General features: G+C 34.8%; 1 protein-coding gene across 5 annotated transcripts in view; it reads left to right on the forward strand.

Annotated features, from left to right (window-relative positions):
- Positions 1–9,308, forward strand: part of LOC110994037 (homeodomain-interacting protein kinase 2) — a 104,383-nt gene extending 95,075 nt beyond the window's left edge. For 3 of the 5 annotated variants that reach the window (XM_022260512.2, XM_022260514.2, XM_022260513.2), the window contains exons 14-24: positions 236–346; positions 771–967; positions 1,269–1,331; positions 2,842–2,946; positions 3,554–3,720; positions 4,001–4,200; positions 4,325–4,504; positions 4,811–4,888; positions 5,132–5,343; positions 5,870–5,962; positions 6,260–9,308. In XM_022260512.2, coding sequence (XP_022116204.2) covers positions 236–346; positions 771–967; positions 1,269–1,331; positions 2,842–2,946; positions 3,554–3,720; positions 4,001–4,200; positions 4,325–4,504; positions 4,811–4,888; positions 5,132–5,343; positions 5,870–5,962; positions 6,260–6,407 — 1,554 coding nt within the window. In that variant the 3' untranslated portion in view covers positions 6,408–9,308. The remainder of the gene's footprint in view (positions 1–235; positions 347–770; positions 968–1,268; positions 1,332–2,841; positions 2,947–3,553; positions 3,721–4,000; positions 4,201–4,324; positions 4,505–4,810; positions 4,889–5,131; positions 5,344–5,869; positions 5,963–6,259) is intronic. The other 2 variants (XM_045631696.1, XM_022260515.2) reach the window with 2 other exon arrangements.
- The last annotated feature ends 4,198 nt before the right edge of the window (positions 9,309–13,506 follow it).

Here is a 13,506-nt window from a genome sequence, read left to right on the forward strand (position 1 = left end):
TCGCTCTCGAACTCGTCTTTGACCCTGAAAGATAAAAGTCACTGTCAAAAGGGATTTGACATGTCACTCAAACGCCATCTCTGAAAGAGACAACATGCTTTTTGACGGATAATAACGTCATCTATTTATTTATATATAATATATAAATAAATATAATAGATGACGTTATATATATACGCTTTATACTGTGATTGTCAAAATAAACCTTTTTCACATTATATTATACCTTTTGCAGTACCAGCTTTACGGAGCAGGACGAGTGGCCGTGGGCGGGAGGCAGTACACCAGAGCTGAGCCTTTCCCGCATCAGTTCGTCTCCTCTATTCTCTGCCAGCCCGCCTATCAGGTAACTTTAACTTACAACTTTCTCCTTATAAATCTAAAAACTTATCTGTCAGAATTATTCTTGAACTACGTCACATATATGACCAAATTTACTTACTTACTTCTTTATATTATAAGTAAATTGTAACAAAACTTTAAATAAAATTAATTTATTCAAAAATGGTGGTTAATTTATCTACCCCATACCAGAATAATACTCGAAACAGAATCAAAGCGTACGATCAACCAGGCTCCAGAAGTTAAACCAATCCTTATATGGAAATTGTATTTGGTTTTACAACAAAGTCTCAAATTAATGAATAAATTTAGAACTCTCGTTGAAATCTTTTTATAAATTCGAGAATTATTTCATGAACCAACCTCTGATAGCTATTTTGAGTTTGAGTTTCATGCTAGGTAATCATTTACATTGTTCTTGTTTTCAGGTGCAACAGCTGGCTGCAGCGGCTGCTGCGGCAGCTGCCGCCCATCACCAACACGGCGTGGCTGGCGTGGGCGGCGTGGGCGGTGTGGGTGGCGTGGGCGACGTCGAGTGGCGTGCGCCCCTCATAGTCGAGCCCGCGCCATTGCCCGAGCCAGACGTCTGGGACCTTCATCACCACCACCATCACCCTCACAAGAGGTACTCCTAAACATTTATCTTGAGACTTTACATTTAGTCAATTTGAAGTTTATTTTAACCTTTGATGTTAATCTAATTTTACAATTTAAATATCTTCGAAAAGAAGAGATCAATCAAAATGTTAGAGAGTGAGAGAAGTGAAAGAGACAAAATTTCAATAAAGTGGACTATATATTTGAAGTGTCGAAATCTGAATTAAGCTGGGCTATAGATTTGACATGACTCAAAATGACGTCACCTAATGACGCAAAAGAAGTAGGAGATGCTCCGCGTAAATGGTAATGAGAGTGGTTGTCTCCAGATCAACAAAGCAGCAGTCGAGCGTGGCGCATTACCAGCCCCATCATCAGCCGCATCATTACAGGTGTGGCCACCTGATATTAACCGTGCTTTAACTATTAGTAGTAACTAGTTGATACTATTTCTGTTGCCATTAATGCCTTTATCCACGATAGCACACGTCTTCACCAATATATTTTTTAATTTATTAAAAATCCGTCATGAGAAGTATTCAGATTCTTCTTTAAATTTTTCAAAAATTTTAATTCCACATTGAGTGGTTTAAGCGTGCGACTCTCATCCCTGAGGTCGTAGCTTCAATTTCCGGTCATGCACAACAGGATTCGAGAGCTAATTTAAAAATTTAAAATTCAAAATTCCCTTGATTATTATTGAAGCAGAAAACAGTGTGTGTCATGCAGGATACCTTGACTTTATTCAATTATAAAACAAGAAATCTTAGTGCTAGACCTCAAAAGGTTGTAGAGCCACTGATGTATGTTAGTTGTGCTTTACCATGTGTTTGTTTTCTACTTTACAAATTTTGAGTATCTCGTGGCTATACTACTAAAAATCTTCATGATTCTAGCTTATGAAAATCTTCAAACCATCTGAGGTTTTCTGGAAGTAGATAAAATTTTGGAATTACTTAATAATTAAAGATGATGTTTTCTGGAAGTAGATAAAATTTTGGAATTACTTAATAATTAAAGATGATGTTTTCTGGAAGTAGATAAAATTTTGGAATTACTTAATAATTAAAGATGATGTTTTCTGGAAGTAGATAAAATTTTGGAAGTACTTAATAATTGAAGATGATAATCCAATATAAATAAATGCCTATTATTCAAATAATATCAATAATATTATTTGAATAATAGGCATTTATTTATTTAATAAAAGTTTCTTATCTTAAAAATCGTTTAAAATTCTCATGTCTACATGCTACTCCAATATTGGAAATTCCATCTCACAGCAATTCGTTTAGGATCTCCGCTATTAAATTGTGGAATAGGCTGCCTGACTCCATACTTTTGCCTTCCATCTTTTTAAACTCTTTTCCATAAACATTACTTAACCATATCCTATCCTGCTCAATCGTGGCTTTTGTAATTCTTGTATTTCCTTTCTTTTGTATTGCATAGTTTTCTAGTTCTTTTTTTATTATTTTAGATTTAGGTTCTGTATTTTTTATTTATCATTTGAGTAGGCATTTCTTGCACTTTACCGATGATTTTCAGTTTTTAAGTTTTTTCCCTGCTTTTGCTAATAAAAACAATTCTTCCAAATATATGATTTAGAGTAGTGTTTCCTAATCATTATGCCATCAATCATCGTCTGCCTTTCTAAAATTCTTGTCTTTCCCCTATGTAACATTAATTATTTTAAATATGGATCATTCACTTAAGAAACTTAAAGGTTAGACTTATAGACCAGGAAATTGTTAACAGGAAGTAAAGTTTCAAAACATTATGATAATTGAAATTCCAAATAGTTTCAATTATCATAATATTCGAATAGTCCCCCTTAACAATCAAACAGGCTTAAAGCCTGCGAAATTGAGTAAGAGTATTAATGTGCTAAATAAATTCCAGCATGGCCAGCAGTGGTGGTAAGAAGGAGCCGACTCAACTGTCGCCGGTGAAGAAACGGGTTAAGGAAGGCACGCCGCCATCACGGAGGCAACAACACGATAACACGTTAGTCCTAAATCCTATTTTATTTAAGATTATTTCAAATGAAACTTGTAATAGAAAGTTTAATAATGTTTAATGTTTAAAGAACTTTATTACTCATTACAAAATAAATATATTTTATTTACATGAGAAACTTAATATTAATATGTATACATATACGAGCGAGATACACGTCGCCATTAGCCGTTTCAATTTCAGTCTGTGTTCACTGTAACATGCATCTTCACTGCCTTTTTGAATTTGTCAAACACATCAATATTGCGAATTGTAGATGGTAATTGATTAAATTGCACACCCTCATACCTAATAATACAATACACATTTAATATTAAGAAAGACAATTTAAAAGACAACAGATAAAATACAGGTTTTCTTAAAAACTTTTTTACTATAATTGACAAACATATGTTTTTTTGAAATTATACTCTTGAAAAAATGATACTAAATTTTTACGATGATTTTTACGATTTCTGACTGCCAAAGATTAAGAATTGTAAATCTGACTTTTTTAGACAGCAAAAATAAATTTTAAATTGTAAATCTTCGGTTGTTAGCGTAATAATGTGAAGAATTAGTGTTTGCATACTTTAATATTAATCTGCACTTGCAGTATCCGCCCTGGGGCGTGGGAGCCGAACACTAGCGTTGCAACTGGCGGTGGTGCGCACACCATCACCATCCGGGACACGCCATCACCAGCCGTGTCTGTTATCACCATCTCGGACTCCGATGACGACGAGCCAAGGCACGACGCACAGCGACCGCACGATAACAGAGGTACATTTCATTTCTATCTATCTCTATCCATCTATCTCACATAATCACTAAATAATCGTGTTAATTAATACATTTAATATCAGTACTTGTGACCATAGACAAAAAAAAATATAAATTATATTTTTATGTATAGTGTATTATAAAGTATTGTGATAGCAGTTTGAATTTGAGTAGTGTTGGCCTAGGGGCTTCAGCGATAAAAAAAAACAAAAACACTTGCTTGTACTGTAATGAAAAATTTCAAAGTTTCGACTTCAATAGAATAATTGATGTATCACAGGTAGCGGCGAGTGCGCTGCCGTGGTACAATCATCGAGTGGGGTGAACGTGCCCACGAGTGGGACATCAATCCCTAATGGGACAGTCCCCACGGGGGGCGTCATCTGCAGCGCAAGGGATGAGCGCCATGTCAAGCACGAGCCACAGCACCATCACCAGCCGTGCCACCACCACCACCATCACCAACAGCAGCCAATACAGGTATTTTTTTTCTTATATATTAAGCCTAAATTCAAATTTATGCAAGCAACGTTTAACTAAAATCTATTCTCCTACATTTAATTTTGAATTGGAAGTAATTTAAAGTAATGTTTAATCCCTCCAGCAACAGCAGCAGCAGCAACAACAACAACAGCAGCAGCAGCATCAACCCCAGCAACAACAACAACAGCGACAGGCAACAGCAGCGCAAGCGACGCCACAAAGTCAGAAAAAGAGATTACTTGCGCTTGCCCAGCAAGAAGCGCAGGCCAAGCATGAGCCGCATCACGAACAACATTATAATGTGAATATTTTTAATTAATTTCTTCAGTTATTATAACTTTTGTAAAATTTCACCTTAATTCCTTTAGCATTTTACCGTCATAATAAAATAAAACATACAAATGAATATTTTTAAGTTTTTGTTCCAAATACGCCCGGATGTGTTTCAACATTTTCCAAATATGCCCACGGACAGCTTCTCTGTTTACAATTCAAAAAAATAGTATAACACTCCTACTCTTATAATAATTTCTCTGCTAAGAAATGATTTGTGGGTATTTCACAAGATAGTTTTATATCGTAAATTTTATGTCTAAATAATTTATAGACGGGTGGCAACGTGCGTCAAGCGAACGAATATCAATGCAACCAGTACGTGCCTAATCAGCACAATAAGAGAGATAGTGTAAGTATTATTTGTCTTGCATTCATACGCTCAGTTTTTTAGATTTGAGTAAAGCCTTTGACCTTGTAATACAAATGGGATAAATTAGTAAGAACAATAAAATATGTATATTGGGTTATAAATTTCAATTTGTAAGTAATTTAATAAATATGTTTTTCATGCATAAAAATGTTCTCATAAAAGCCTGAGGTCGCTTCATTGGTATAGGGCCATACAATTTTAAATATTGTAAATCTATTACAGAACGGCGGTTGTCGCGATTACATCCCCGCTAGTGGGGTGGTACCAGTCAACGCTGTGAATGCTGTTAACGCAGTGAGTGCGGTTAACGCGGTGAGCGCGGTGAATGCGGTTAACGCGGTTAACGCTGTCAGCGGCGTTAACAGCATGGCCGGGAATATGAACGTTAACGCGCACAAACACGCCTGGCACCACCATCCGCACACGCATTATAAGTAAGTAGCTTTGGAAAATAACATTGACGAAAATAATTCTTTTACCTAATTATAAAAGTTTTCAAGACTATTTAGAAAAAATATTGAGCATCACGTAAAAAAGCATTTATGAAGTGACGTTAACCGTCCTACGAGTCAATGGTAATGAGTACCTATACAAGACAAAATGTTTAAATTTGGTAATGAGTACTTATACAAGACAAAATGTTTAAATTTGGTAATGAGTACTTATACAAGACAAAATGTTTAAATTTGGTAATGAGTACTTATACGAGACAAAATGTTTAAATTTGGTAATGGTATTTTTATGGCATTAAAAACGTGTATTAAAGATATCTCTTACCATGGTTACTGTTTATTTTATATGGAAGTAACATTGTAATTAGTAGGAAGTAATCATCCTTAAAAATCAAAGTTAGGTGAATTTCGATTATAACCCATATGCACACTGTCTTCTAGCACTTTCCTTCGCTATATACAATGTTCTCAATAAGCTAGGAACATTAATATATTTTATTCTTTCCAGGAGCGGCAGTGGAGGAGTACTGTCTCCGCCAGGGGTCGTGTCTCCAGGGTATTTGGCTCCGCCCCTCTATGTGCCCACTTACCACTACCACACGTAAGTTTCTTCAATATGACATTGGCTTAGTGGAGGATTGATAACTCTGGAAACTTTTTTCAAAATTTACATTACCATGGATACAAATTGGGATAATTTAATACAAATATGACTTCAGAAAAACTACATTGGATTTTTAACACAAATATCAGCATGTGTCAGACACAGATGGCTTGCTAAAAATAATAACAACTTTCATTCGCCAGACAATGCGGTCCATTGTTGTCCATTATATGTAGGATCACCACAAATAAATATAATGGTTGCATGATATATAAAAACTATATGTAATTTCAGTGGCGGTGTGAGTGGAGTTAGCGGCGTACCAGGGCCACCTCCGGCTCACCACGCAAGTGGGGCTCGAATTCCGGGATACCTGCAGCCCTATTCGCCCACCTATCTCGTCCATCAACATCCGCACCAGCACCTCTGGTATACAGATTGAGTTGCCCACGATTGGGAATGATCACGATCAGATATGACCGTGAATGGGAATGACCCTGATCGGATATGACCGCGAACGAAAATGATCGTGAGAGTCGGCGGTTAGGACGCGAGTGTATTACGCGTCCTATAATGTTATATAAACGTGAATTTAAGTGTTTTGTATAGCTTTTAGTGAATGTGATCGTTAATTAATTAATTGGTCGTCGGCCGCGATCACGAATATTTTGTTTTAGTGATTTATTTAATTGATGTAATGGTGAGAATGATCAATGCAATACGAAGTACGATTGTACGTAGACGATTTTAGTGAAAATATGTTTTTACTATGTTTGATGGATTAGGTTTTTTTCGAGTAGTTACGAGTAGTTGCGCACATTCGTGGCCTTTACCGTCGCTATGGTTGGATACGTCGTCGGTAAGCGCCCACGAGCGGTTCAAAGGGAAAAAAATATTTATCACACTGCAATATTTTAAATCCAAAATCTTATGACTAGTGTGTACGCGTTTTTCTATTGACGGCTGAGGCGCGATTTTTTTCCGATTTTGCGATTTGATCGCAATCGCTTTTTTGCGACCGCTGATTATGTCAGTTTCGGTCGAGAGTTTCCTTTTATTTAAGAGTAGGTTGCATTTACTAATATTTTATCTATGTGTTAGTACCGAGGTGTCATTAACATGATCTATTTAGGGTTTTTTTGTTTGAGATTTTTGATTTTCATATCAATTAGGGTAGTTTCATAATGCTGTGTTTAATTCTGTAGATATACGTAGGACGCGGTGATGGCATATGTATAGGTTTCTAAGGATTTTATCAATTAGACATAGATATGTATATTTAGGTAGTGAATTTGATTTTTTTGTTTAGACGGTGGTGTCGGTGTGGATTATTTTTATCAATATGGCAACACTGATTTTAATTTTTTGATCATGCAACACTGGATTCTATGTCGATCAGGCAACACTGTTGAAATCAACTTTGTCTGGCAACACTGGCTGTTTGAGATCATGTTTATTATATTATTAATAAAATAAAATGATTTTATTTTTTCTTATTTAAAATCAATGTCCACCGATATCACCAATATGGCGCTTTTAATAATTTGCTAATTTCTAACGCGTCAAGCGACTGGGTGATGATTTGTTTACAACGGGCCCGTTTTATTTTACGTACCTTTAACTCGCTTCATCGCGTGACCCTTGCGTGTCAGCTGTCAAAGTGACATTTGCAGACGATGCTAATAAATGAAGATTGTTTTTAATTTAATACTTTAGTTGTGTAATATAATAGTATTAGTAATATTTATCTAACGAAAACTATTTCAGTTTGCCAGATGTTATTTCTTTTTGTTTTTAATATTCATTTTACAATAAACAAATTTGAATTCAAATGACGCACTAAAATAAAGATGTAAGCGATTTCATCTTACTTTTATTTAGAAAGTTATTGAAATAAATTAATAAAAAATTACTACCATTTGATAACTCGCAAAAACTATGCAAATCATGACGTAACATTTTTCATTTGACAATTAGCACCGTGAATGCTTGACAGCTGTCACGTGACGTCACGTGTGGCGACCATTTTAGTTTAAGTATTCAGCCTGGCGACCGCCATTTTATCCTACGTTTGTCAATTTTGTTTAATGTATATTCCATTATGGATTTATTTTGCTGTCTGACAATAATTTTAGGGCTTTGCATTGTAGGGCTGAATCTTTTTCTAAATGTGCCTGTTGTCATACACCAGCGAGTGAAGTACGGCTTTAGATTTAATTCAACCCTACAATGTTATCCATTTATCATAATAATCTATTATTTTTCCTAAACTTAGTTTTGCACGAATTATTATACGGTATTGGTTAGAAATATATTTTAGTCGTTGATCTCCCATTATCCTTACGGTCTAAGCGGTTAACTAAACACCGTTTATGAGTTGCGCCGTTAAACCGTTGGCGATCGTTCTTTGTATATAATGTACAAAGGCAATATTTTGTCTGTCTGTCTCAATGGTCTAATGTTATTTTGTGACCTTGATTTTTGTTTTTGGTATGTCACAAATAGTTTTATCATTTGACAGCCGTTTTATTTCGATTCCAAGATTATTAATTGATTAATAAGGTTGGAATGGGAGGCACTGCATTCTTGCCGCAAGATTAAAGCATGCGTCATTATGTCAGGTTTCGTAATATTTTAAATTGAAAAATTTTGGACGATATTTGAAAGTCCTTCCAATCTTATTTATCTAACTTAAATTACGACTCGTAGCCATTACGATTGGTATTTTGAAATCGTATAATTTACTCGATAAGAAAATGGAATGTTATTTTTAGTGAGCTAAGTTTGTATATGGGGCACGCGATTATGTAAATTACCGATTTCTGTGATTTAGTGAATGAAAATGTACATTTTGTTTGGGTCGTTGCAATAAAATTCATTTTCGTATAAAATTTGTTCAGGACCGGCCCCGGTTTCACTGTTAATTAAATGTACAAATGCAATTTCGAAGAGCTCCGGTCATTCTGCAAGTCCGTCTTATTACACTAGAACCTAGTCTATGTCAAATTATAGTCTATGGCAGAGTGGTATAGTTAATAAGACTGATTTAGTTGAACGAGTGACCGGAGAATGAGTGAACATGTCCGCTGTCGCTCCAAGGTTATCTGTCGGTGAAACTATTAGTTTTAAGTTAACATACCGTACCGATGGTACTAAAAGCTAAATATATTGGGTATTTTCTTTTCTAATGTTAGTTTTTAAGTGCTTGTAGCACGATTTATGAACCATTAACATTAATTTGTGGGTGATCAGGGGATAGCACTGATGTGGCTTAAGTTTTTTTTTCTTTAATAATCGCATAGTTATTATGAGAATTGTAAATAAACATCCAAATATCCCTTTTTATTTTACTTTTATTTAAACCCTTTCCCTTTTTTATTTGGGCCCGTCGACGCACTGATCTGTGGCTCGCGAAGTAGACCGTGCCACAGTCGGAAAACCTAATATTTCGATAAATAGAAGATATGCTTGGTTTGTGACCGAACGAGGCCCGCCGCGTGGCATCTATAGTCAATAGTAAGGCGATATCGCCAGAGCTGCTGTCTCGACAATAACCCAGTGTCAGACAATAATCATTATTATTTATTTGCAAAGTTTCGTAGTGATCAGTTCGCCCCTTATAAATCTATAGTTAATTAGGATAACGCCGTTTTATCTTGGCAAACACGTTGTGTCAACAATTTATGAATGTCGTGACGCGCACCGTATTTTGAATTGTTTTAAGTAAGGTAAAAATTACAAGTTTACAGTAATCGCACGATCGTTATTCGTAATATATAGGATTTTTAAGACTTAAATTTGTATAAAGCACTAAACGGTATAAAATACGATTCGTCACTATTTAGTAACTTTGACTGAATGTTTACATGTGCTAAAGCTTGTAGGGTATAGAAAGTTGTATTAAAAGACACTTTATTTTAAATATCTTGACGCCTGCGGGATTCATGCGGCAGTTTTACTATTCTTAACATTAACACAAGTCTGATTTCACTTGACTTTATTGTAATTACAAACCGCTAGAGGTTTTATGTATCGGATGATTGGATTTTAGAATGGAAATTATTATTTCAGGGCTGTCTAACGCTGTTTTGTGGTTTTCAAGTAAAATGAATTGATAGATTTTGGGTAGCGTTACTAGAGAGTAAATTTAGTGTCTCAATGTGGCTCATGCTTAGTTTATCGTTAAAAATGTTAACATTTTATAATATTCAATGTTTGATGTACCTAATAGGTATGTGTGATAATAATATAGGCTTTCTACTAGTTAAAGTACAATTAATTCTAATTCTTATAGGTCAATATTTATGAGCATTATTTTTACACTGTCTTTTAAATAAAATGTGATTTGTCGTTAGTTGTATGTGTAGATTACTCGGCGGTCCACGATCAAAGCGGTTAGCTGCTAATTATAATGCTTTAACAATACTATTTAAATTACATTCAAATATAATTAATACACCTGAAACTTTCCTCTCAGTTACATCTATGTATGTAGAACTCTAGTAAATTGTCTACGGACTTCTCTCACCAAAATATTTTGCCGTCCAATTTTCGTACCTTACTGCGCGTGCGATGATCAGCGGACTGCTTCTATTTACTACGTCTAGGTATCTTTTTAACAAGTCTCGACACCAAACTGATTTTGAAATCTTAACTATGTCGTTTTAAGATATTTTATATTTATATAGAGCTTATAGGCGGACTAGAGCTGTAGGGTTTCGGTAGGCTGCGATCTGAATTTTGTTTGCAAATCCAAGATTCAAATCGCAGTTGAAAATTATATCAGGGACTTAGAGCACTAGAGACGGCTTTTGATTTAGATCAACAATTTATATATAAGCCATGTTAGTAGAAACAGCATAGTTTTAAATGAGATAGACGTTTATATTCTATAGAAACAGCGACATCGAGAAATTTATAATACCAATATTTTTAAGCATTTTAACGTTAGATATTTGTCATTTTTTTAATCTTTGTACTTCTTATAAAACTATCTTTCATTACTTTGATAATCGTAAAATACGACCACTTAGTATTTCTCGTTGTCGTCTTGCACCAATTTGGTCTTAGATTGCCGTTTTAGATATATGACTGTTTCTTTCTAGTGATTTTAATGTCCAAAATAATTCGTATTTGCTGTTTTCTACGTATATCCGTAAGTAAGTGTATCCGATTAGCGTCCAGTGATATTTTGTATTTCGATGTCTAATTATTAGGTTCATTCTATCGATGAATACCTGTACTAACTACACGTCTTGTACTAGATTAGATTCTGTAAACGTAGGATTACGACCAACATACATAGAATATAATTAAAATATATTTAAACACAAATTCGACTAACTGTAACCGCTAACATACACTGCTACGAGACGTGGGGCTCAAAGTACAAATTTATCAAAATTGCCCCGTGAAGTCTCCGATGCTTTGCTCTTTTCTTATATACTTAGCGTTATATAAAAAAATGAAGTTATATTCGCAATGTTTATTAACATTTCTAAAGTTTAATGTTGCATTAGAGAATTCATTCGATCATTTTAAGTATCTTCGATGTTTAGATTTCTTAAAGTTTTTACTAACACATCACACTAAAATCACACGGTTTGTATGTGTGTAGTTTAGAAACCAGACGATGTCGGTACACTTTTTCGAATTAAATCATAATTTTATAACAATCGATGTGCCTAAGTGTAATGTTCTACTGATGTATTGTAAATAGGGATAATCTAATTAATGTTGTGGTATTTATTGCGTACGGCGTATAATGCCTGCAGGTTCTGAAAGGTATTTCGAGACAATAACTTATTTGCATTTCATTCGTTTGCTTTTACCTCCGGTTTCTTTAAGACGCTACTCGCCGAAATTATAAACTTAGTAAAGTTATAATATTTCACCAAAATATAGTTAATACTGATTTAGCATATTTAGTTCGTACACGATTTTAACACGTAGAATCCATTTTATACTGAGTACCTACATAGATAAAGGTTCTACTTTACAGCACGCTATTTTTGCAACTACAGGAACTTTAATTTCTAAAGTGTATATCTTAGAATTTGTATATTGTACGGTAGACGCCTGAATGTACTGAATCGTTAATGTATCATCATCTATATCGCGGTGAATGGCGGGTAATCGGGTAGTTGTGTAGACTTGATTGTGATATCAATAAACATTTTCATACGAGCATCCAATTATTTGTTTTATTTTTAACCCTTTTCCTACACATAATATACATACGTACACGCAAGTACGACAGAACCTCAAGGTCCTTACAAAATTCACAACCCGGTGGCAAAAGACCGAGGCTGCGTTGTTGGGATGGAGTTGTCAAAGACCTCGAAATAATAGGCGCTCACAATTGGACGCGGGAAGCACTAGATAGATTGCGATGGCAAAGTGTAATTGAGGAGGCTAAGGCCCAAAAGGGGCTGTATAACCATTGATGATGAATATACATCGTATAAATTATCTATTCGTAGTTATATAACTGCATGCATACATTACTCTTTTGCGACTCATTGAGTTTATTAGAAATGTTTAGTGTTAACCCACTATCCAAATATATGCCGCTATGGCAATATGTGAGAGAAATTCTTTATGAAATAGTAGGCAAACGAGCAGAAGGTTCATCATGTTAAGTGATACCGCTCACATAGCCAGAATGCCAGTGTGTTGCGGGCCATTCAAGAATTTGGATCTTTTCTTGAAGGACCCAAGTCGAATTGGTTCGAAAACAGTTCAGTGGTGGTAAGAAAAATTGCTTTAAGAAACTTTTTCCTTTTCACTTCCACTCAGTTGTGGAACGACGACGTTGAGGTGATACGAATGGTATTTCTTTGTTCAGCATGGTATAACAGAAAGGAGACAGTGGACTGTATGCTCGATTTAGTTTTGGTCGACACACGCTAGAAGGGAATTCTTACTGCAAAGTTTTATAATATACTAGCGCCCCCGCGAACTTCGTTTCACAAAATAAATTTAATTTATACTTTAGCCTCAATAACACATGCTAATCATAATATTGAATTGTAGCCTATATGATACGTTTGTCGGTTTACCATAGCAGTGCCATCTATTGATTACTTACTCAATCCAGTCAAAAAGTATCCACATCTGTTAGAATCTTTTGGAGTTAAAAGATAATTGTGACTGTCCATTAATTAAAGACAAATAATTTGCAATAAAATAAAATTCCGACTATAATTAAATATCTAAGCTATCATATATCTTATCATATCATATCTTAAGTTAGACCAGACTTCTCACGGTATGCCAATTTAATTTAAAATCGGTTAAGTAGTTTAGGAGTCCATCGCGACAGAAGATTTATATATATTAAGATGTTGTTGAGTGTATCTTTCATCCTAGTCAAATAAGACTTTTCTCTTAAGGTTTCCATCTAGTGGCATATCTATATATACAGATACTATTTACTAGAATTATTCCAACGTAGATTTTTTACATAGGATAAAGATTTATTTTATACTCAGGACACAGAACACTGGAAAAGGGTAAAAGGTTATAAAGAAAACAACAAA

The sequence above is a fragment of the Pieris rapae genome, chromosome 16 (assembly GCF_905147795.1).
Source record: "Pieris rapae chromosome 16, ilPieRapa1.1, whole genome shotgun sequence".
NCBI lineage: Eukaryota > Metazoa > Arthropoda > Insecta > Lepidoptera > Pieridae > Pieris > Pieris rapae.